We start from the raw sequence: 27,258 nt of genomic DNA on the forward strand, positions 1-27,258 counted from the left end.
GGACTGTTTTCGAAAGGAGAGGATCAAGACACTAAACTGGCCAGGCAACAGTTCAGATCCCAACTTTCCTGAAAACTTCTGGAAGTTAATGGGTAACGAAGTATAAGAGAAGAAACTGAGAAGCACTTTAGACGAAGTGCAGAGAGCCTTAATTCTCCTGTGGCACCGTGAACTCACGTGACCCTGCCTACATTCAGTCTCTCGTGCGTTTTGTGCCACAGCGATGTCGAGCAGTTTTCAAAGCCGAAAGGGGAATAACCAAATATTTAAAAAAAAAAAATTGTGATCATTTATTATCAAGCCTTGTCTTAAATCTAAGTTTTCTTACAGGGAGCAAATTTTCGTATTTGTCAAATATTTGATAGTCTTCGACTGTAAGACGTTTATCACGGTTAGTTTGTTAACAAAAATGATTCCACCAATATAGTCTTGTAGAAAATTACAGGAACCGTGAAAAGGGTGAAATATCTGGGTGATGTAATACTTTTTTTCACTACCGTATTGTCCGGCATGGCCAGATGGGTTTAGGCGTTCGACTTGTAACCTGAGGGTCGCGGGTTCGACTCTACATCGCACCAAACATGCTCGCCCTTTCAGCCAATCCCACTATTGGTTGATAAGAATAGCCCAAGAGTTGGCGGTTGGTGGTGATGACTAGCTGCCTTCCCTCTAATCTCACACTACCAAATTAGGGACATCTACCGCAGATAGCCCTCGTGTAGCTTTGCGCGAAATTAAAAAACAAACAAACTGAATATACGTGTGTGTTATTTAACCCTTTGTGTACTCTACCTCTACGTCGATGAGCTGGATGTGTAGCGGTGATTAATGCTTCTGAAGTGTGAATCACAGGATTCACTGTTCGCAAATCGTTACCATGAAAACGCCTTTCGCAGTTTGATCATGAGTATGCCGTAAGAGTGGTGATCAAATCCCACTTTTCGATCAACGAAGTTTTACAATAAAGAGTTTACTAGTCGCTTCTTCTTTCGTTTGTAACTTCACAATTGGAAATGGCTAATTCGGAAACAAATGGACGCGCACACACACACACACACACACACACAGTCCGTCGATCTGTCTAGTTGTGAGAAGAGCACAAAGCTTTCTCGGCTTAATGACGTGATGCTCACAAGCCTAACTAGTTGTCTTTCTGCAGCACATAAATATTTAATATTACTAACGCATGCGTTCAGCGAAGTCTTTGTATTGACAATCATTGATTTGAATTCACTTTGAATGAATATTTGAAGAAGAGTATGCTGATTTTCATTTAGGCTTAATTACATAATGGATAATTACGAACGGTATTGTTTCTCTTGAGAGTATGTTTGCAGTTCTTATTGCTTTGTAATACAAAACAAAACTTGTTGTTTATATGCTGGAAATGATCAGTATACCTGTGTGTGTACCACAAAACAGTTTTGTCTTTGTTAGACGAGTTATATCGCGCTAAACATTGTTTTCTCGAAAGCTTGATTTATTGTTAAGATAAACTACCTCAAGGTTTTTTCATATCCTCCTGCAGATTTTTCTAACTTTTGTTTAAGAGATTATCTCTAAAAATAATGTTAATTTGCTCATTCAGTCGTTTACCAACAACCAGTTAACTCTACTGTCCATGGTTTGTGTCTTGTTGTCGCAAAAGAATCGCGCTCTGAACTTTGGTGCTGTGGGTGCGTTATAAGAGTAACTTTTGAATATTTCTAATTGATTAAAGTAGCTCTAGAATTAATTAATTAGGTTCTGTTAACTGGAAATCTTTTCTTGCTACAGTCTACCGTTTCTAAAGCTTTTTGGAAATGTCCAAAACAAACAAACAAGATAAGATTGTTCTTCACAGAAGTGGAAACAAACATGCAAGTGATTTGAGTCATCATATATATGTTCTTAGATATATAAGAACAACTTGCAGTATGAAAATAAGTACTGATTTTATAGACTTTTGAAATTAAAGACGATTACAATTATCCGATTTAATAATGCCTGCTCCTGAATGGTTGTCTAGATCTTAAGTTTCACTATTCAATTTCCTCTTTGCTTATAATACATGACCAGGTGGTTAAGGCACTCGACTCGTAATCCGAGGGTCGCGGGTTAGAATCCCCGTAACACCAAATATGCTCGCCCTTTCAGCCAAGGGGCGTTATCTTTTCACTATCAATCTCACTATTCGTTGGTAAGAGTAGCCAAAGAGTTGGCGGTGGGTGATGATGGCTAGCTGCCTTCTCTCTAGTCTTACACTGCTAAGTTAGGGACGGCTAGCGCAGATAGCTCTCGTGCAGCTTTGCGCGAAATTCAAAACAAACCTATAATACATATTGTGTAAATGAAAGAATCTGTAATGTGCATTATTTAAAACATTTGGTTAGGCGTTCAGATCCTGTTGTAATATTTGAAAGTTTTCATTAATTAAATAACCTAATAAAATATGTTTTAGAACAAGATCTTGTCTTTAATATTGGAGATACAAAACTGAGCAATTAGTCATCTAATTAAATTCGCTTAAAACTGGCTAAAATATACTGGATCGTTTAATTTAATTTTTTTTTTGTGAAATGCATTAGATAAATCATTAATGGTTGTTTGTCTATACTGGTATGGGACAGCAATAAATTTACAGACTTTCAACGCCAAAATACGGCGTTGACAGCTCAATATGCTTTTATTCTTCAAATAACAAACAAACAAATCCAAAGCCAATCTGTACAGTTGAGACAGATGCCATCATGCTAAGTAGTTAGGCTCTTCCAGCGATTAGTATTATAATCCATGATGCTTAATTGACTTTCAACAAAAGGGATATTTTTATGCAATTACATTTTCATACGGTTTCATTTGAAATAAAAATTAGTGTTATTTTTATTTTACTTTTTGTTATAAACGGTGTTGTGACAGTCACTTTTTAATCCATGAATCCAACTTCATAGGTAACTTAGAGATAATGGGTATGTATAGTGTACGGAAAGTGAATTTTCCTTTAAAATGGGCTCTGCCATTCCAGTTTTTCCTACTTTTACGCAGTGGTCATTTGAATATTACCTGCTAGCTCGTGGCCTACTTTATCGAATAGTGAGGCTTTTGTTGTTGCGTTAATTACACCTGTACCGACGGCTCCAACATGCAGAACGCTTTTTTTTTTTAAGAAAAAAAAATGGGAAGTGAACCTTGACTGTCTGTTTTAGTTGAATAGTGAGAACATTTTTAGGGATCTTGTGTTAATGAAATTATTTCAGCAAAGATGGAAGTACTTTAAAAATTGCAGCCAGATATTTCTTTAAAAACATTAACAAACTTTTACAGTGGATGATGCGGATTTCCATCAGGAGACAAACAACGGTTGTAATTGCACTCGGATTCGTTGAGACATTCTCACCATTCTGACAATTTCTTAGTTTAATTGGGGATTTCTATAATGACTTTGAGAAATATATATCTTTTAGGACTCTGTGATTAATTTCTTCAATGGTTGTTAGCAGGGGCGTAGATTTTTTACACCCGATGGGGGGGGGATAATTTTGCAACCACTTATGTGGACTGTTCAATTTGCAAATTGGTAATCTCTGATTACGTGAACCTGAAAGCTGTAAACATGCAGTCACAGAGTAATCTTGTTGCCACGATACTTGCATGTATACTTAGGCCTACTGACTGATACTTACGAACTATCGCTTAGATTGAAAAGCTTAGAAGCACGTCTAGATTAAAGATGTACGTCTCGGCTACTGAAAAAGCCTACATCTAGGCCTAATTATGTAATTCGATTGGTAAGAATACGAGAATCACAAGCACAAACACACAATTTGTAGGTCTGTGATGCAATAAAACAATTAAAAAGACCAAACTGTAGGGGGGATGATTGTATGCACCATACCTCCCACCTAAAATGAAGGAGGGGATGTATATCTCCATCCCCCAGGATCTACGCTCCTGGTTGTTGGGTATTTTCATTAAATACGAAGAAATTTAACAGTGGTAATCAGCACCTTCTCTTATTACATTTTGAGAAGCATTTGTAGTTATAGACAAAGATTTGTGCCAAGTCAGTGATCAATGGTAGATGAAAGTTTTATCAGGATACTAGCTAATTTCTCTAATAGTAGTAGTCATGAGTTTGTACAAGGACACACTGAAAATGTGCAATATTAGCCAGGGGTTTCCATAACGACATTGTTATATATTTATAATTCTATTCAGAGATTTTCATCATGAGGTCAAATACATTTTTTCATAACATCAGTTATACCCCTTCAGGAAAGTGGAGATATTTTGCAGTAATTTTCACGACAAACCTTTAAAATGTTAGAACGCAGGGCCTAGGATGGCTTGCTGGACAGGGAGTTTGAATCCTACCATTGAACATGCTCGCTCTTTCAGCCATGGGGATGATGGAATGTGACTGTCAACCCCATTATTCGATTAAAGTAACGCAAGAGTTGGAGGTGGGTGGTGTTTACTAGCTACCTTCCTTCTGGTCTATCATTAAGTTAAAGATGGCTAATACAACTATTTATCTAGTAGCTCTGCGCAAAATTCAACAAACAAAAGCAATTAGAACGTTAATAAAGTTTTCGTATAGATAGCGATAATGTAGGACAGTGTTGTGCACTTGTATTAGTATTACTAGATATTTATTAGGACTGTGATAAACTTTTATAATGGTAACCATGGATTTCATCAAGATACTAACTGTTGTTATAGTAATCAAGGATTTTTTTATCAGGTGACTGATTAGTCGTCTTCATTGTGGTCGAGGAGTTTTCCATTAAACCATCACGCATGCTCCGTTTATGTGGCTAAGTTGGCTTTAATATTATTAACATTATTTGAAAGTTTGATTAAAAAAAAAGAGTGAAGTTGCAAAATTTTATTTTGGTTAAGAAAACTGTTTATTTTATTTTTTATCAACCACACTGTCTAACGTTTAGTTAATTGTAGAATCTAAAACAACACAACTATAAACATAAATATACTGAGTTAGAACAATGCTTCGATGGTTAAATAGTTGCACGTGCTAGTTGTTCATTCTTTATTTCTGAGCGTCAGATGCAGCGTAGGGCACGAATATTCAGCTAACTTCAGCGTATTTAGCCCTCTCCATCCTGGGAAATTCATCTCCTAAGGGTTTCTTGCTTCTGTCCTGCGTATTTCCTTCAGATTGAAGTACGTATGATTCATTTCTTGCTGCTAACATTAACTCTGATTCGAAAAACAATAGTAGCAAAAATAGTGTACGACTCTAGTGTACTGAAATACAAGCGTTAGCAACATGGATTGCGATGAATTTTAGTATGAAATTGTTATTGCACTTTAGTCAGCCAACGCCTAGCGATCACACCTACCATATATGGTGCTATGTGTTGTAACAGCGATCTTCTTTTATAATCGTTTTATGAGTGAAAAGAAATCATAGTTCAACTATAGCAACGAGTTAGACTAACCACATATGAACAACGCATAGATTAATAACAACAGTAAATACTGGAGAAAATGTCAGTCCCTGACTGATAAATGCTACGAAAAACGGTCAATTTTCCGAACATATACGTGAAGTTCCGTAAAGTTAAAACATTCATAAACTTGGCTGTAGACTCAAAGTTTCGGAAATGAGAAAGGCGGGAGGGAATTCATTATTGCACTGAACATTTGATAACTAAAGACAAAAACTGAACGTAATACTGTTGTTCAAATTACTTAAGTAAATACTGTTGTTGTTAGAACAGAAAAGTGAAATATACCTATATACAGACCTTTTGGTAATTTATTGTTATTATTAAAAGTTCTTGGCAATTGTAGACATATGAATGTTTTCTTTCCAAATATTGTACTACTTTTGCGATTGAAAGCACGAAAATTTACCCAGATTTCAGACGACTATACACCAGTTCGAAATGGAAGAATTTTACGAAGATGTATTTATTTCCTTCTCGTCATAATGCCTCCTCCAGTGGCAGTGTGGTATGCATGCCTGTGAACTTGGACCGCTAGAAAAACTGGGTGAAAAACTGCTCGTGATGGATAGAGCACAGAGCCCATTGTTCAGCTTTGTGCTTAACTACAAAGAGCCACTCTTCTCACGATAGTGCACATATATAGATAAGTCTAAAGGAGGGTAGTAGAACAGTTTAAGGTGTACACTAACATCTTGTTCAAAATTATCAAATCTTTTTATATTGAATCACTTTTCCATATTCGTGTTTTCCCAAGATGTTATAAAAGGCCAGTTCTTCTGTTCATCTAGTATATTATATACCAAGTTGTAAAATAAGATCATGTTACGTCATATGTATTTTATATTTCTAGAACTTAATATGAACAAAACTTTTAATACATTCTTTTCACTGACTAACACTTGTTATAAAGGTCAGACTTCCATTACATTGACTAGTAGTTGCTATAGTAGCCAATGACTTCCATTGGAATACTGACTGGCTTTTTCTGTAATAGCAAAAGATTTCCATCAGAACACTGACTAGCTGTTGTTATCACAGTCGGTAGACTACAGTAGAGATGGTCAAGGGATGCGGTTAGCATGATACAAACATGTACGCGAAGAAAATCAACAGTGAGAGCAAACTTTACTTTAAACGGTGATTGCTACTTATTTACGAGAAGCCATCGCTAAGATATCAAACCATAAAGTGGGCAACCCATCAGATTCCTCATTTTCTTGTTTCAGTCAAGATAAATCTAACTACTTTATTTTTAACGTCACTTTAAACCTAAATCCACTCTGTGTGTGTCTGGAAAATGCAGGATATCATCCATTAATTGTAGTAATTAGTAGTAACTTAAACAAAAAAAACACATAATTCTAGTGTAAACGATGTTGTCATTACCCATTGAAGCTAGTTTTCTTACAAAACAACATATTTTTTATGAATACACTTTTCCTTGTACAAAGTGAAACAGGAACTAACAGTCAAAGACTATTAGATGACTGTAACATGAATTAATATTCTGTGATTTGTACACTATACAGTCAGCACAATTAAGGAACCAACCCCCACTTTATATATAAAGTGAATGAGTTAATAAACAACATCATCACACATTGTAAATCTATGTAATAAAATTTAGTAGAATATGCAAACTTGCAGTCAAGTCAGGAAATGCCATGACAAAAGTAGTAAAATCATCTCGTAAATGTAAAACATGTAGGGATGACAGTACCAAAAAGAATGCAAACAATATAAAAATGATACAGTGAAGGCATGGCATGGCCAGGTGGTTAAGGAACTCGAGTCGTAATCTGAATGACGCGAGTTCGAATCCTCGTCGCACCAAACATGCTCGCCCTTTCAGCTGTGGGGGCGTTATAATATTACGATCAGTCCCACTATTCGTTGGTAAAAGAGTAGCCGAAGAGTTGACGGTGGGTGATGATGACTAGCTGCCTTCCCTCTGAAAATGATTTTCAGTATTAAATTTAAAGTTCCTTTGAAATGCACGAGGAAAACTGGTTACGAGATCGGTCATTGTGAAGGAGGTTTGTGGAGATATTTCTTTTTATTTTGTTATTTTGTAATTACTTTTTTGCTGATTTATTAAAGAACGTTAATGACATGTGTCGTTTTACGTTGTAATGGTGGTCATGGATTTCCACTGAAATATATTGGTATAAAATTATTAAAGAGAAATTCCTTGTTGTGTTGATTGTTTTTTATTCGAAAACAATAACAGTTTTTATAATAGTATTCAAGAATTTATTTATAACACTGACAAACATTTGTGTAATGATTGATTTTTATAATATTATTGTTTCTAAAAATTTCCTGACGGTATTCAGTTGTTTGGGTCAGATCACCTTAACTTTTGTGATGGTGGTAAATGTACATTTTTAGATTGTTCTGCTGTTTATATAATAATCCAAATAATTTTAAATACATGCATAATATTTTAGTAATGGCAAATTTATTAAGGCATTTTTCTCCCGTCCATAATTTTGAACTAACCAGAAGGAAGACAACTAATGAACAACACCCACCCATTAACAACGATAACACACCAAATGCGGGGAATATTTTGCGATATTGTACTTATTCCACCTCGTTTCGCAAGCTTCGAACTCCAGAGATTTACCATAAGATCAAACCGCGCTCTTACAGCCAAAAAGTCATTTTCCTCTAGCCTGGGTATTAGGGTCGCTCACATGCAAAGTAAAGTACCCGTCCCCAGTGACAGGAATTAGTTAAGTTAATCTATATATTTAATTTATTTTTCGACTTAAAAGAAAGTTGAGTTCCACTCTTGGTTTTACTCAAAGCTTTGAGTTACTTTTATTGCTCACCGCCAAAAGTAATTATTGAGCATTTCAGTAACACTAAGAGCGCTGAACAATATCATACGGTAAGTTATATTTTTGTTATTTAAGTTACGTCACATTGTCATATATGAATAATATATTGTAGAATATTGTGCTTGCTTAATTAAATTTGGTATCAGAATTATTCATGCTTGTAATTTCGTGATTTCAACGTAAACAAGAGACAGACACCGCGGTTCCCAATAATCACAAGATCAAACAGTTGTTCTTTGAAACATTTATATCGCTAAGCTTCACAAACGGCAAAACCATAATTACTATTTGTGTTATTGTGATTTGCGTTGATGAAGTTTAAAAATAGTTAAATAAATCTGACTATGGATGATACTAAGCGTATTCTTGTGAGTTTTTAAACAAGGTCCGTTTTTGGAAGTTTATTTTGAATACTTAATGTCACGTCTGAGTTTTTTTATGTCATGCTGAGTTTTATATATTATGCGAAATAAAATATGCAAAACTGTATTCTAAATTTGGGCTTATTTGATTTTTATGTATTCATTTTGTAGTTAAACTATGTTTTGTAAACAAATCAATTTGCGACACCATATGTAACAAGCGAAGCATAAATGGATGAACAATTATTCAGATAATTTTCATGTAAGGATATTTTAAACTTAGTGTTAAGTTGAAAACCTTTATTACGAAATACACTTTAGTGCTTAATTTCACCTATTTACAGTACATATTAAAAGTGGTGATTGTTCTTTTAGTGCAAAAACATAATTAATGTGAAATAAGTATCCAATGACGATCGGGTCCGAATCCGTGTAACCAAACATTCTTGCATTTTCAGCTGTAGTTGCACTATAATGTGTTATTCAGTCCTTGTACTCGTTGATAAAAGAGTGACCTAAGAGTTGGCGATGAATGGTGTGGACTAGCTGTCTTCTGTATCTAATCTGTCATTTCTAACTTACTGAAGGCACGGAATGGCCATGTAGTTAGGGCGCTAGACTCGTAATCTGATGGTCACGGGTTCGACTTCCCGTTACACCAAACATGCTCACACTTTCAACTGTGGGGGCATTATAAACGTTTCGTCAATCCCACTATTCACTGGTTAAAGAGTAGCTCGAAGAGTTGACGGTGGGTGGTGATGACTAGTTGCTTTCTTTCTAGTCTTACAATGCTAAATTAGAGTCGGCAGGCGGAGATAGCCCTCGTATAGCTTTGCGCGAAATTCAGTACGAAACCAAACAAAACCGTGTTGCTACACAAGTTATATATGAGGTTATACAGGTTATAATATACAGGTTATATATGAGGGAAATCTTAAACTTAACGCTGATTCAACAACTAACTAAAAGAGGTAACTCATGTTGAAAGTAAATATTTCTATGTTTATTATTTGGTGAAATAGCGTTAAAACTGTAAAAGTATTATAAAACTATGGAGCTGTGCATTCTGAATGTTATAAAGAATGTCAGATTTCTTTATTCTCGAATATTAAGTATTATATGCACGTTCATTCATAATTGTTTTGTACGTTACCCATAAACTGTCAGTTAAAGTAGCAGTCGGTAGTTGTTTCTCTTTTTTTATTGTATACAGCGTATCAAACCTCGCAAATAAATATTTTCTGCACCTGTGTCTACTATTGCAAAAACTGATTTAAAATAGTTAAGATCAATAGTTAATGTACAATGAACAGTGAGACTTTAAGTCGAGAAAAGCTGTAACCATCTGAGGTGTTGGACGAGATGATTTGATGGAGTGAGATTACAGTGCTTGAGTCAGTTTAGGAGTGAATGATTACTACTTAGTGATGAAGATTATAATATTTTACCTAATCTCATCTAATACTTCAAAGACTTAATAAAATAGCTTTTGAATAATCGAAAAGTATTTTCCTCATATTTCACATTATTACCTGAAGCTATTTTGGATGCGTGTAGGTGGCGTTTTTGCGTGTCAGTGTAAGATATTTATTTGTGAGGCGTTTCTGTTGTACGAGATTTGGAATCCTAGCAACATTGCAATACATACAATCAACGTTCTCATGGTGATAGAGGCATGCGGTTTATTTCGATCACAGTTAAGAAGTTTTAATTTTGTTTTGTCGAATCCATTTTTTGTTTTATAAACCACGTTATAAACCAGTGTTATTAGATATCTTTCTGGAACCACTGTATATTACTGTGAATATTTTTGTAACCCTGAAATAATATATACTTTTGAAATCAATGTAACAAAAATGCCCATTTTATGTATTGAAGTGTGAAGATGGCTATTAAAGAACTGAGAAAAAAACCGACTTTTCTATTCCAAAAAATATCAATTTTTTTGTTTAAATTTCGAGTATCTGTATCTTTTGTAAGACATATGAAATTCCTGTATCCATGATTCAAATGTGAATTTGAGTGTTGCAGGACGTAAATAATAAATTGAATACATAATCGAAGAGCACTGTTATATCAGCAAGACACTAGTCGCTGACCTAATTAATTACTGTGACGTTTTAAAATCAAATTTTGAAATTTGATTGAGCTCCATTACTTGTAATTATTTTTACATAGAACCTTTTCTTGTAGATGTACATATTCAGCCACTAATATTTGGCAAAACAAAGCAACATTTTTCAAATGTGTTAAGAGAAGAAAATATTGTTATTCCTTGTGTTTATACTTATTTACCCAAAACTGTGCTATCCTAACCATAGCATAGCATGCACCGTAATGTACAAAACGGTTTAAAAACTGTTTTTGTTGTATAGCACAAAGCTACACGATGGTCTGTTTTTGTTGTGCCCGTCATATCGAAACCTAGTTTTTAGCGTCATAAACCTTCAGACAGATCTTATTACTGGGAAGCAGTATAGCAGCAGTTAATGTTGTTATGCCTCATCTTGGAAAAGTTTTGTCAGTTTACTGTCATATAATTTAGTCACGTGGTTTCTAACAAAATTTATTTCGTTTAAACATACAAGATAATTTTGGCAACTTTTTAGGACTTATCATTATACAACTTTACGCGATGTTTGAGCTATAGTCAAAACTATCACGACTGTTAGACCAATGTAAAGAAGTGTCTTAACGTCTAAATATGAACGAAGATACGTTTCTTATGAATTCAGGACGAATTTTTATACTTCTGAAAATCTGTTTGATACGCACATTTCTGTGTATTCTGTGTGTCTGAATTCACTGTGACCGAGAACGCTTGTACTTGAAAGCGATTGATATGTATTTGATACGATATTAAGGACCTTAGTTTACATAAAAATCACTCACGTTTGTAACTCATTTATCTTGCACGCATCTTTTATTTCTTGAACATGCATACTTTGTGAACAAACTTTTGAAGTTAGATAGGAATATAGGCGTGGCAGGAACACATGTTTTTGTCTTCCTAACTCACGATCATTCAAAAAAAGTTTGTGAGCAAAGTTTGACAGTTTAAAAAATCTTTCGTACATCTGCTTTTTTCTTAATTATATAATTTTTGTTCTGTTTGAACAGCTAAAGATCATCTCGGCATGCGTCGTTTCCGCATCAAAAATTTTCTTCCGACGTGCCGTGGAATTTTATCCTTCGTGACGTTTGAATAGGATGCTCCGAAATTTGCACGTGACCACACCTCTGAAAGCTATTATGTTGGGCGTTGTCTGTTTGGTACGACGTTATAGTTCCACATTCCCATTAAACCATCTTCCCCCTACCCTCCTCGTCCCACCCCAGTTCAATATCTCAAGAGATTGGGGCGTTGACCAGTGCCTAGGAAAGCGGCATGTAAATTTTTTAATGGGCAAATGAAAGGATTTAATCGATCATGGTCATTATAAGGACGCTTCCTGTTAAAGCAAATCATGCATGCACACCCGTTGGACGCACAATGATTTTCTCAACTATTGTAGTGGACTGTCGCCCAGTTGTTGAGCATGATGAATTACGAAGTATTATGATCGCCTCTCGTTGTTCCTTATCCAACTTCTAATAAAATCTTTTCGACGGGCTATAACTGTATTTAACTAAAGGCCCTCATGACCTACGTAACTGATCAGTTTTAACTTGAAATGATTTATAAGCCCAAACGGCACTCGGTTGTGCAATGGGTGTTAAGAAGTGGGGGATATTTTGATAATTTTATATACATACGCTTATCTAGGTATTCACAATAGATGCATATCAATAACTGTATTCTGGTATACAGAAGTAAAGAGTGAAGCAACTGATACACTCTAACGAACATAAAGTATAAGAAGACCGTTGTTTTATTTGTTTGTTTGTTTTGAATTTCCCACAAAGCTACTAGATGGCTATCTGTGCTAGCCGTTCCTAATTTAGCAGTGTAAGACTAGAGGAAAGGCAGCTAGTCATCACCACCCACCGCCAACTCTTGGGCTACTCTTTTACCAACGAATAGTGGGATTGATCGTAACATTATAACGCCCCCACGGCTGGGAGGGCGAGCATGTTTGGCACGACGGGGATTCGAACCCGCGAACTTCAGATTACGAGTCGCACGCCTTAACACGCTTGCCCATGCCGGGCCTAAGACCATTGTTAGAGCGAGTATTGGAGTTTGTTTATTTGGTGTTTCAAATTTCGCGTAAAACCACACGAGTTAACTAAACTAGCCGTCAATATTTTCAAGTGGTAGACTGGTAGACTAAAGGAAACGTAGCTAATCACCCCCCCCACACACACACTGCTAAACCATGGACTAGAGTAGATAGAATAGTGAAATTTGGCTGCTATTCCTATAACGCATCAACGCTCATAAATTGCAAAACGCGATTTTACATATAGAATATTAAGACTAAACATTCAAATAAAATAAAATTTGCACTAGACAGTGAAGGGTAATATTAGATGTGGGGCGTACTGGGGTTCAACACCCACATCTCGCTCTAATTTCTATTCATTTGGTTATTTAATTATTTATGTGAGACTGGCTAACGAAGATGAAGGCTATTAGACGGTGTATTCCCAACGCAGTGTGGGTCCTAGTTGCACAGTCTTCTCTAAAACCTAGGGTACATTTTATATCACACATTATAGTCTGTACCATGGGGAATCCTTTCGATTGGTGTAGCGTTTTTTTTTTTTTTTAGCTTGTTTTGTTTATAACTATTTGTGTGCGTGTGTGTGGTGACAGGACGTGACTTAAATCTACAGTCCAACACGCTAACCTCTTGGCTGAGAGAATGCTTATAAGAAATTTCGTTTGAATCCACTAATGTGTAACTAAATGCACAACACTTTATATTAGTGTTGTTGTCAGTGTCATAATATTGGTTAAAATATATAGTTTGATATTTAAAATTTTGAATTAGTTGTATATTGAGTTAAATCTCAGTTTAGGTTAAAAATGCGATTGAGAGTTAATGATTATCATTCTGATTGCTTTTATAACATAACCTGTGTAATTATTTATGTTACTGTGACTGCCTTTATAACGTTACTATGTACATTTATTATTATCGTATTGACTGTCTTTATAATACTAATTTGTGTAACTATTTGTGTTAACGACTCTATTATATTTTGAATAATTATTAATGTCGTTCTGACTGCTTTGATAATATTAATTTATACAACTATAAAGACATATACTTTTTGTGATCTTGCTGTGACATTCATCCTCCAAAAACTAATCACTTCTAAGTTGGGTCGTAGTCCAAATGTATACCAACTTTTCTTCAAATCCATTCAGATGTTTTCGGGCAATCTTGCTCGCTCACACGCGCGCGCGCACACACACACACACACACACAAGTGTAAACAATCTCCATCCACCTTCACTTACTGCCTTTATAATATTACCTTGTGTAATTATTCATGTCCTTCTTTGTAATATTACTTTGCGTAATTATTGTAATACATTTTTAAATCACTAGTAATACTTGGAATACGCATCTTAATATTGCTATTTGTTTTACAGAGACGGAAAGGAAGATTCGTGCAAATGCTCCAGAATACAATGCACAATTTACCTATGCTGTAAGTATTATTTTATGTTAAGGTTAAGCTGTTTGGATTTGTTCATAACATAAAATATAAGTATGTAGAAACTTTCCCAGAAGAGTAATATATATGGGAAACATTAAAGTGTATAACATATCGAAGTGTTTATGTATATCTCTCGCTTTACCTCTACCTATGTAAATGCCTTCTCATTTTTATTGCTGCATTGAGATTCTATTAGAGAGAGAGAGAGAGAGAGAAAGGGAATTTAAACAAAAAAACAGCTATGAAAATTACATAACGCTTGTATATTTTTAACAAAACAGCTGGCACTGTAAAATGTTCAGTAGTAAAAATATATCTGGCAGAGATAAACCATATGTCTTACATTTATCCTTTTCAAAATTAGGGTGATTTGATAACTTGTAAAATGATATAAAGATTTTTTACGTAATGCAGGTTATGCCAGGAATATAGGTGTATATTTCTCTGCTAATCCTTCATAATGGTTGGTACAACCTGTATAATAACAACTTTTAGAGATTATGCCTAATCATCAGATATTTTTTATACAGTGAAATATTTTGCGCTGCTACCTTTATAGTTTATGCCTTAGTTTTTAATACATGCCTGTGTATGAAGCCTGTTTGTTTCGAAACATTGATTTAAATAATGGATATTTACGGGATTGATAAGTTTCCACATCAATAATAAGAACTTATCGCTGCCATGGATGCGCAAATGCAAAGATTACTTTGACGTCACCTCCTAATTTTTTTTTTTTCCCAATGACAAGTACTGTGGTCTTAAGATAGCTCATCTGAACAACACACTTTTTATGTTTATACATTTTATATTAAAAATTATACATTGTTTTTAATATAAATTCAGTAGGATGTATAAATTTACCTGTTGTGTGTGTGTGTGTGTGTGTGTGTGTGTGTTTTGTTTTTTTTTAGTTTGAGCTTGACAAGTGTTACCATGTTTACTTTAGTTCGTACCAACACCGAATAACCTTCTCTTACGTGCAAATAATCATCTTCCTTACTGGGTCCTTCATGTAATCACAGATATTTGTTCTTTTATTCCAAATTAACAACAGATTATGACACTGGTTTGACTGATGCTCTGTTTTTTTTTTTTTTGGAACTAAGATTTTTTATTGTTACAGATTATATATCATCTCTAGATAGTCGTAAAATGTTCGCGATATTACTATTGTCTGTTTATCTATAATTCTGCCCTTTTTCCAAAAATTGCGGGGTCGGGCATGATTCACAATTTGTCACTGAACTTTGAGCTGTGAAGGTGTTATAAGTGTAACTGATAATCCCGCCGTCGGTTAAAGTGATCGCATTGACTCGTGATGACGAGAAATCCATGTAAATATGTATCTCGAGACGGTTGTTATGGGTATTAACACTTTGTTTTGAGATACGTTTTTTTTATTTCAAGTGTATTTCTCGTCATCACGTATTACTTCACCGCTGTGATTATACGAGATATGGCGTGTCTTTGTTAACCGCACACGCGTTTTCTGATTTATTTTGGTAAGTGTAAATACCCATACCAGCCGTCTTGAGATACATGGTCGTATAGACATTGAATGCTACTGGCTGTTACTTTCGCTCTGCTTACCAGTTCTAATTTAGGAATGGTTGTTCCTGAACACGTGACATGTCTAATCAAGGTGCCTCATAAGGTGCCATTAACGTTGAAAATATCAAAAATCTCCATACAGTACTGATCTTGGAATGTAGCTTTTTCAAGGTTATTTTAGGGGCTGATACGGCTCCATTAAAAGATGTTTTTTTACAATGTATCTCGAAAGCAAAATGCAAACGAATTGTATTTAGTTTAATAAAGAGGAAGACTGGGGGCGCACCCCCATTGCCTCTTTATTGACGTACCATATTGTTTAACGTTCCTTAAATTCCATGTCTTTATTCGTAGATTTGGAATTTTAAACCAGAATGACATCTAAAGCGCACATGGGCTTAATGACTAGATTGAATACCTCTGTATAATTTCGGCACAGCTGTCCCACAGTTTAAACTATGGAGCTCAGGAAAAGCAAGAAATAACACCTTCTGTTAAAAAGGCTTTGCCCAGCTCTTTGAATCAAATACCGAGTTTGAGTGTAATTTGGATAAGGCACTCACAGCTCAAACTGCATTGTGTGTTCGGCGGTATGACGCTGAAGTGTTGGCCTTTCTAATACTCAGCTCGTCTCGCCAACACTACGCCCGATCTAACGTTCATGGATGATTGTATTTTGTAAAAGTTGAAAAAGTAAATTGGAGAATGTTAAATACTGCATTTATTTGTGAAATATAAATTAAGGAAAACAATTTATCGTTTCATTTAAAAAACAGCCTTTAAGATCTCAGAAGTTCCATGGATGTTGGGGCAAGATGCATGACCTGAGGTGTTCCATTGTTTTATATATACACCCTTAAAATATTCCCTATTCATTGATAGCGAGTTTATGAACATGCTAATTAGGTTCTTATCGCATGCGTTCGGACTTTTCAAAATTGTTACTGTGGTAAATTCAGGGTTTATATAGACAATATTTACAAAACTTCCTATCATGGAGTTGCTTAGAAACTACAAAAATTAAAACAGACAACTATATACACTATTTATAAGGTATATTGGATTTTATATATATTTGTTGTCGACATTTACAGTTGGTTGTTGTTAATTTTTAAACACCATTATTAAAATCTGACAAAGAATTTTATTAAGTATACCCCAAGAGAGTCAATTTGTGGCACTTAGTGATTATAACAATGCTCTGATTGTTTGTTACTATAGTAAACGGAATGTTTATATGAAACCATAGCAACAATGAAGTCGACATACTGAAACACTTCTCTGTTCCTAGGACACCTCTAAACAGATCAATATTCCCTTTCATCGCCTCCTTTTTATGTTGCATTAAAAATATTCATGTACATTATATGCAGCGTTTACATATTCGCTTACATGCTTTTAAGTATATTCCAATGTATATTGACTTTTTCTTTCGATTTTGACCTTTACAACGTACATTAATCGTTATGCTAATTTTAGATATGTTTATCCAACCTGTAAGTATAGTTTTAAGACAACAAACTTTGTTATGACCAAGATTAAATAACATATTAATAATTGCAATTTAATACTAAACGCTTATAGATTATTATTTCGAATTGGGGACGCTTAGTTTGGCAGATAACCTACGGAGGAATAAAAATGGCCAGTGAACTAAAAAGCAGTTACTCATATAAAATGCATAAACGGAGAATTGGAAATAAATTTGTTTTTTATCTTTATCGGCTATTATGTCATGGTGAAATGTGAGCACATTTCTTGAAAATAAAAGGAACTATTTGCTGAAAATTCAATTTTTAATTGGAAGTTTCGAAAGGAAAAAAAAAATGGTATGTATGCCTTTTATAAGCCAGCGGAGAATTATTACTTGTCATAAGGCAATAGTAATAGGCCTATTACATTTTTAAACACCACATTCCTAATTTAGTTCCAAAGGAATTTCTAAGAATTAGAAGAGTATATAATAATAATAATGATAATAATTGTAGTATTACAACCAGATTAAACGTATAAAACGCAACATATTGTAAATATTTGGTAATAAGCCTAATATTAATGTCTTATGACGAGTGAAACTGGAATAAAAATAAGCTACCTAAGTGTTGTTGTAGTGTTGTTTCCTTTTCCTATCCTGTCTATTAGAGACACCTATATCTCAATTCAGAGAGTATAAGACGATCGTCTGCATAAAGAACCGTTCAGATGAAAAATTTCAATTCTAAATTAAGTGTTTTCGTGTACTGTTTAGCACCCCCTTCCTTTTGTTGTTTATATTTTATTGTCAGTTTCGCAAAAGCTACTGAGTTTAGTCAGAACGCTAAAATATTTTTGGTGGTTCAGCAGGATGTATGGGAACGTAAAGGGTAAATTTCATTTGCACATGCTTGCACATAACAAACAAGCGAAAACTAGCACAGTCATAACTGGCTGTATTCCTTATGTATTTTGTATAGAAAAGACGTGGCTTCACTTAATTATAGGCCCGGCATGGCCAAGCGCGTTAAGGCGTGCGACTCGTAATTCGATGGTCGCGAGTTCGCATCCCCGTCGCGCGAAACATGCTCGCCCTTTCAGCCGTGGGGCGTTATAATGTGACGGTCAATCCCACTGTTCGTTGGTTAAAGAGTAGCCCAAGAGTTGGCGGTGGGTGGTGATGACTAGCTGCCTTCCCTCTAGTCTTACACTGCAAAATTAGGGACAGCTAGCACAGATAGCCCTCAAGTAGTTTTGTGCGAAATTCAAAAACAAACAAACAAACAATCACTTAATTATCATGGTTCGTTCTTTACACTGAGTGTTTTAAGAAGCTAAAACGTAAAATTATGCAATATTATGATCACACCGTTAGAAAACAAGTATAAAAACAAGTCTATATTTTGAAGGTTCAGAAGAATTATAATCAGATGTTTGGCGACAGTATGAAACAGATTTTGAAGTTTTAAACATGAAATGTAAACTAAGGACATTTCCCCTTACACTAATATAATATACTATACAGCTATTTCATGATTGTCAAGAATTGTTAAAGCTCTAAAGAGATACGTAACATTCTTCTTTTGTGTCACCAAACTTCATTTAACTATTGTACATTGGTAGGTTGGAAAGTTAGGTAGAAGGAGACTAGTCTGTTTATTTTGAATTTCACAGAAAGCTACACGAAGGCTATCTGCGGTAATCTTCCTTAATTTAGCAGTGAAGGACTAGTGGGAGGGCAGCGAGTCGTCACCACTCACAGCCAACCCTTGGGCTACTCTCTTACCAACGAAGAGTAAGGTTGCCTGCACGTTATAACGCCCCAACGGCTGAAAGGACGAGCATGTTTGGTGGGACTGGGATTCGAACCCACGAACTTCATATTACGAGTCAAGCTATTTATCCACCTGTCCATGGCGAGCCAAAAAAATTAGTATCGTGGGTTGAGGGAAGTTGTAACTTCATTCTTCTCTCGTACGAACGCTTTGTGCTACGTGATTTAGGAAGCTTTAAATGTGTTGACATTAAATGTAGTTTTAACCTGTTGACTACCAAGTATTTCAGCTGCTACAATACAACTCTAGTGCTTCTTCATTTTGTAACTTTTTACGTGACGCCATTTTGGATCGAAAGTGAAATAATTTGTAAGTAGGTCAAATGCATGTATGGTGCTGAAATCTAGCGTTGAAATTAGGTATAATTGAGAACGAATTAACTCGTCCCTGGCACTGTTACCGATCGGCTTGGACGAGTTATCTCGTCTACGGCACTGAACAGGTTAATATTAAGTAATTGAAAGCTCACATTGCAATAAAACACCTTATTAAGTTCGACTCTTAACTGCTCACTTACCAGTGCTAATTAAGAGCTCAACCAGCTACAGTAATCAGTGATGACCTCACAAAGTGAACAGACTTGCGGAAAGACATTCTTGAGTGACTTTGTGTTATATATATATATGCTAATATCACGAGTTATGAAGATCTACTTAAATGTTTTGTGTCTGAGTAAGCTGTACCTCACGAAGACCTTATGGTGTTACTGGACTAGTGTGTATGTATATACTGTGTTATGAAATATCTTGGAATTTTGCGTTTGTTTACCACACGACAAGAAGATCTGGTGAGGTGACTGGATTTCTCTTTATACATGTTGCGTTAAAATGGAGTGACTGGACTTTTGGGTTTGTATGATGTGCATCAGGAAGACCTGATGGAGAGCGACTGAGATCGTACGAATTTGTACTGTACATTATAAAGACCTCGTGGACCACTCCACCCCATATAGTGAATATCTGACGCAGTGAGTAGACTATTCTATATAATGTATTGTACATTATAAAACCTCAGTAGAGTGACGTTATTACGTTATGAAGATAGTGGTAATTGGGCTTTCGTATATTTATATTGCACACCACAGATTCGTGGTGGAGTGTGTGGGCTGTCATGTATATCATGAACAGTCGGTAAGATGACTGGAAAACTGTGCAGATGCATTTTTCTTATCTGCTTATATAATAGCCAAGTTTCTATCTCTAACGCCCTATATTTCTTGAATAATTAATAATAGAAAATGTATATCACCACAATGCCTTTTTTGTATAATTCAGGAAAGTTCTTTATTTTTTGCTATTTCTAAAATTTCCTAATAATATCAATATCAATTTGTCAGTCTACACATGCGCTGAACAGTCAATCTGAGAAATACTTAAGAACAAAAAACGTTCGGTTTTCTGACGACATTTCACGAAAATCAACAGGGCTTCTCCCGTCTACTGATTGAAAAAATATCTTGAAGATAGGAATACGAATGGAAAAACGTATAAAATGAGAAATGGAAATAAATGTGTGTGTGTGTGTGTGTGTGGTTATTTGGTTTGTTTTTTATTTCGATATTATATACATGCATGATTTTGCAATATAATTTGGAATAAATTGGTTAGAAATGAACATTTTCCCTTTGACACTTCTTATGGAAATGACAGCATCCAGCAGAAAAAAAAATACCTGTGACTTCTTAGCAAAACTGAGTATTCTGTTACACTGGATGTACCCACTGCATCAAAACCCAAATAATGCATTGAAATCAGTCTCCTACACTTACAACAAACGTAATGCAATTTTCTTAATTAAAATAGCCCATGGAACGACAAAACATGGCTGTAAACGGCCCACCAGACAATTATAGTACATATACTCGCTAATTCAAAGAATTGGGTTGGCTACAGTTTAGTTATTTCAACAACCTGCTTAATAGGAAGATAATTTGCGTTAATGCAATAAATATTTATCATTATTTATTATGCACACAATAAAACTCGGTCAAATATTCAAATACACACTACTACACAAAATTCCTGGTTAGATCTGCTGTTATTAGTATATATAAATATGATATTTGCATATAAATCAGTTCAACTGAAAAGGTATACACTTGAATAAAAGAAAAGTTTCCTTTGAATCAGGTTGAAAATAGTCTAAATACATAATGTAAAATCAGTATTTTGTAAACACCCACTACATTACAAAAGAAATCTCATCTTTACATGTATATTTTAGTTTATTTCTTTAGAGATTGTTATTATTGTAATGGTTTCTATCGTTAGCAGGTTCATTTTGATTATTCAGTAAAAATAATCTAAAGCCCAGTTCACTTGACGAATAGTAGTTTTATTTTTCAATCGAAAGTGTTACAGCATACACGGGGTTCAAGAATTAACAATCACGTGATAGGCTTAAATCACAAACACAAACTAACGTGGCAGGGGTTTAGTTTAGAGAGAGTGAGAACTCTCAAGAATTCTCTCTCCAACTGGGGTGTTCAGGAACTTTGTAGTTCTTCTTCGTCCCCTTACGTGAGAAATTGTTAAAATTTCCATGGGTTTTTTTCCTTTACTTTTATTTTGATATTTTTAAGGTGGAGTGGGGTATTTGTGAGTGAGAGGAAGGACGGGAGAACTGGACGAGAGCAGCTGAAGTGAAGTGAGCCAGACCTTGGCTCGAGGACGGAGTACACTGGCGGCTGGCGAATTTATTTTTAAAATTTACTATGATTGATTAGATACCCTGTGACTGGGTAAACGGCCCTTTTCAGAATGAGGCTGGGACCTATAGGTCCGATGCCAGAGATTTTGCTGTGGAAGGAAACGGGAGTACCCCAAGAAAACCCACTTTCACGGCATGGGCGCCGAAAAATCTACCCAGACCGTGCCCGGAAGTTACTGAGAAGAAATATAGGAAACAACAACAAAAAAAAACAACTGATGAACTGTGACGGTGGTATACATGGAAACTGTTAGCTGCGGTCTTGTAGATCATGTAGTAACTTCGTCATGAACTTGTTTTCACACTTGAAACCCATTGGTGCAAGTGAAAAAACGTGGTCTAGGTGGTGGAACAACTGGCTGTTCTTCGGTGGTCTGTGATGCTTTGTTTCTTCTTGTGATTTTGGTTTGAGTTTTCTGCGTGGAGGTAGTTTGTTTTTTTGTTTGAACTGTTGCGTCGATAGTTATCTTGTTAATGGTCTGAGTCTGGCTGGTTGTTGAATTCTGTGGAACTGGGACTGAAGTTCTTTTTCTTTCTTGGACTGCTGAAACTTGGTGTGTTGCTAACAGAGGGAGTTGACGTCTTCTGGGTCGAGTTATCTGTTTCTGTGTTCGTGTTTTTCTAGTTGGTTCTGGACTCGGCGGTATTTTTGTAGTTTCTCGTTGGAAGTTGTCCGTTGGTTATGATGTCTGGGTGCTTTGTTTGACCAAGAGTTGAAGGGTCATCGGTGTGGACGTTCGGCTCTAAAGTGAAATATGTGATAATAACATTCGTCACGTAAAATACAGTCAGCACTGTACTTCGACGTTGTCACTATCTTCATGAAGTACGTAGGAAGGTTAGTGTTTTTAGAAAAAAATCGATGAACAGTATATACATTGGCTTGGATTTGAGGTTCTATGGCTTGTTTGATTTCTTCTGGTTGTATTGATGGGTCGACACCCCTGAGGAATACTGAATAAAGACTGATTGGACTTTTGGTAGGGGAACAACTTACATTAAATTCGGTGTTCCATGGCTGGCACAGATAAATTTGGTCTGTGGTAGTGGCGGGTTGGATGAGAATTCCGCCCCAGCGTAAGATTCGGGTCCTGGACGGTTCAATGGTTGCCCTTGGCTTGGCTTGGGCGATGAACGTGACGACTTGAAGCGGCGTGAGGTTCGACGGTGTACCGTCGACGATTACCGGCGGTACTAACGGCCTGACTGGTGTGGATGAACGTTTCGTCTTAAAAAGCATGTTGGCAAAGATATCGGCACGTCTGACTTGCTCAGTGACAAGCTCTGTACTCCTCGACTACTACTATCTAAATCACAAATAAAACTTAACAAGTACTTAATTCAGGACATGTTAAATCTAGCCAATTAGGAAATTTCTGTTTCACTGCATCATGCTAGGAACTCCCTCTGATAAACAATACAAAACACCTAAACTTAAATTTTAAAAATAATAATTATAAACAAACAACAAGTTTCAGCCAATAAACTTAACTATCTACTTCTAAAAATATATAAATAAATAAATATTAATACAATACATAACTGTCTTTAGCATTCCAGACTAAATGGTAATCTGGAATAATAAATACATTTATTTAGTGACTCGATTTCATACAGCAAAAAATACAAGAATATTGTCGAAGAGACCATATATCGTTAAGACGGTCCACCGAACCTGAAAAGTTAATTACGATAACCACAGCATTCTGAGCTGCAAGTTGGATATAAAGAACCTGAGACGCTACGCCCAAGCAGCTAAGACTGCCATTTGAACTTCTGCATGAATACACATACAAATATCAACAAATAACCGTGAAATGACCAATTTCTTTTTCAGTTTTGGTTTATCCGTTAAATACAGTCTATTAGAAGGAAATGTTTGTGGTACATCTTCAAAAAGAAAACTATCCAATATTTCTCTGTCCCTCTATCTTTATTATAGATTTATGAGTTTATAAGAAGACAATTAACTTTTTTTTTTTTTCTGGTTGATTTGAAAAAGAATATTGATGTTGATCGGGATGACCCCGTGAACCCGATTTAATTTACAAAGATATGAAGTTCAACCATAGTTATTTTCATATCCCGTTCTTTAAATAAACAAAACCAGATCTAGAAATAGAATTTTCAAGAGCAGTTAAAAATATTTTAATTATACATTTCAAGATTTAGATAACCTATATTTGCACCATCTTTTATAAACTGTTTTTGCTTTCGTACCTTATTTCTACCAACGAAATGTTTGCGACAAAACTTTAAAATTAAAAAGAATTGCCTTAATATTATTTATGTTTAAATGAAAAATATAAATTAAGGCAGTTGAAAATCGGTTCGTTCTATTATTCTAAGAATAATCAAAATTGATGTCTCTCATTTAAACATGCTTAGAAACAAAGAGTGAAAACGTTTTCAACTAATCCTATTTGCAGATTGGTACCAGAGCATGTGCTAAATAATTGGGTAAAAAACTCGTGACCCACTTATAATTGACCACAAGTTAGACAGGTTTTGGTGGGTGACTGGCATTAGGTAATTGTGAAATGAAACATTTTATATTAATTCGTAATAAAAATGCTTGCTTATGGAATTACTGTTCCAGGTAATATTAAGTAAAGGGGCAAAAGTCGAATTTACATTTGGCATATGTAAATGACAAACGGATGTTAAAATTCATATATGAATATAGTTTAGTCGAACAACGAGTAAAATGTATGAAAAATAAGTTGTGTGTAATTGTGACATAACATAGATATGTTTCTGGTCAAGCAACTGTATTTCAACTAGTTTAAGTTCCATTCCACTAGTATGCTAGTGATCAAACCTCTTACAAATCTGATTCTAGTTAGTATAGTAACATACGATAACGCATTCTATCCACCCACCACTTTAAATTTCTTTTTTATTTGTATCAAATGACTTGTGCTGTTCGTTATTGCTTATTGTACGTGAACTGCTTACTCAAGATGTAAAAATGTGGAACATGTAATCACGGATGGGGAAAGGTAGCCTCAGTGACCACCATCCTAAACCCTAATATCGCACCACAAAGCCTTGTGATAGTTTTATTTTTCAGGTGTTAATTTTCCACTCTACCATCAGGATACAGTCTTTTTTGTAAAAAATATATATATATATATTCTCTGAAGTTATGGTTGGTTTTAACAAGTTAACAGTTACTAACTAAACGTCATTACTTTCCTTTTAAAAAAATCGTCGATCTTTAGCAAATTAGCTGAAAATATCCAGCTGAAACGTAAAATAAAGTTAACGTTGCTGCTGAGCTCTGACAGTCATCAATAATGAAAGGTATAACAATAAAAACAATGTCCCTTATCTGCTTTGTAATCTTATTGTCATGGTTACTAGCTTATTTACAGAAGGTATGTGCCTCGGCCGAACGTTTCCTTTTGTTGCCTGTTACAAAATAAATAACATAATTAAATGATAACATTAGCCTTAAACCTTAAATTACGCGATTTTTCACGCACTGAACTATTGTAAGATAATGTATTATTAAAACGAAGTTATCGCATCGTTAAGCAAACTTAAATTTATTTTCATTTGACTTGTTTGTTTACCGTTCACTGTCGACTGGGGTCGCTTAAATGTATGATATTGAGTAATTTTATATTTTGGCGTGTTATAATATTAAGACTTCCTAGTGTATCAGCAGTAAGCATGAGGGATTTTAAACTTAAAATCAGGGTTCGGTAACCCCGTTGGGCACAGCGCAGATATGTCGTTGTGTTGCTTTAAAAGCAAACAGCTCTAAGCGGAAAGAGCTGACCAAGAAATCTGGTTAAAACTACTAATTTTAGCATAAAACACTTAGAGAAACCCAGCAGTGCTGATGGTATTTTTGTTTATTCCCAGGCGATATGATGTATAACACTAGTAAAAAAAAAAAGTGTTCTAGTAATTGTAGGAATGAATTCTAATAAATTTATAAGAAGTGAATTGAATATATATGTGTATATATTAGGTAAATAAAATATTAATTTATCAATTATCTGATCAATTTTTATCGTACGGGATAACTAAGATGAATAACGTAACATCCCTCAGCATACATAATATAAGAATCTTGATTAGTTTATACGTAGGTTTATACTTGTGTAATCTTATGTTTTCAATTAAAAAAGAAAGAGGACACTCCTCAAACTTTAAAGTAGCATCATAAATATTATGTTAAATTTGTTGTTTTTAAATAAGATTAGCCAAAAACTAAAAGAAAATTAGAGTAGACAAAAATCTATTAAAATCGCTGTTACTCTTATAATAAAAAATCAATGACGGTGTCTGCGCTTTGTAGAGATAAATTTTTCTGCTTAATTATTAAATATCTTTAAGCAAAATTTCAGGTTATTGTTGGTTACATTTGTCAAATAAAAACTTTAGACTGGCCTAGACTGAGGACAGAGTTGTCAGAGAAGTCAACACAAGTTTTCAGCATAACTGATGTTTTGTTTATGACAGATTAGCATTTATTAATATAAAGTTTTAGCAGTTATATCAATAGTTGAATGTTGATTTAAATACTGAAACCTTGTTTACCATTAAAACTTGTGTGCCTGAAAATTATTGCACCAGTAATTGAAAGATCTTACCTATTTAAAAAGTATTCCTTCATATTGTAGAAGCTGTAACTTGTGATAAAATAATAATACTTAGTAAGTAAAGTAAAAGTGAAATTTTAAATAATAGTGTAGCATGGGATTGAGCTTACAAATTTTTAAAAATTAACGTGCAACTTTTTTTTTTAAACCTACTTATTATTCCATCATGTTTCTGTTTATAGAACAACTACATCAGAACTTCTAAATACACCGTCTTGACCTTTCTCCCTAGAAATTTTTTTGAGCAGTTTCAGCGATTAGCAAATTTTTACTTCTTGTGTTTATTGGTGTTGCAGGTAAGTCTTCCAATATCAGGTTTAAGTATAGATGTTTATATTAAGAGTGACAAAAAAGCAAAGCATCACTCATTCAGAGAAAGATACAACCTGGACTAGAATTATTGAAGACATTGTACATATTCATGTTTGAATATGTTTTATTGACTTTTATGGATTTATGTAACTTTTAATTTCAATGCTATTTTGAGTAAATGACACCTATAACTTCTAAAAGAACATTAAATAATTAAAGCATATAAATTTAGGTTCCAATTTACCTCTGTAGAAGAAAGGTCCATCTTTTGAAAGCACTCAGGTTATAGGGTTTTTTATTTCATTTTTACCAAGACTTCTTGAACCTACATGCTTTTTCTCACATCATGAACTTCAGGTTCCACTGTATTAATATAAGTAGGAAAGGTAACTTTTTATTTTTGTTTGATATTTGTGAGGAAACATTTAAGTTTAAGGAAATGACATATTGATGTATTTTCTTTTATAAATCTGGTATACAGT

At 34.7% G+C, this 27,258-nt stretch overlaps 1 protein-coding gene across 1 annotated transcript in view; it reads left to right on the forward strand.

Annotated features, from left to right (window-relative positions):
- The window catches only part of LOC143238763 (phospholipid-transporting ATPase ID-like), a 182,603-nt gene that overhangs the window by 95,306 nt on the left and 60,039 nt on the right, over positions 1-27,258 (forward strand). Inside the window, 2 exon segments of the mRNA XM_076479279.1 lie at positions 14,210-14,268; positions 26,647-26,760. Of these exon segments, the coding sequence (XP_076335394.1) occupies positions 14,210-14,268; positions 26,647-26,760 (173 nt within the window).

The sequence above is a fragment of the Tachypleus tridentatus genome, chromosome 13 (genome assembly GCF_004210375.1).
Source record: "Tachypleus tridentatus isolate NWPU-2018 chromosome 13, ASM421037v1, whole genome shotgun sequence".
In the NCBI taxonomy this organism is placed as follows: Eukaryota; Metazoa; Arthropoda; class Merostomata; order Xiphosura; family Limulidae; genus Tachypleus; species Tachypleus tridentatus.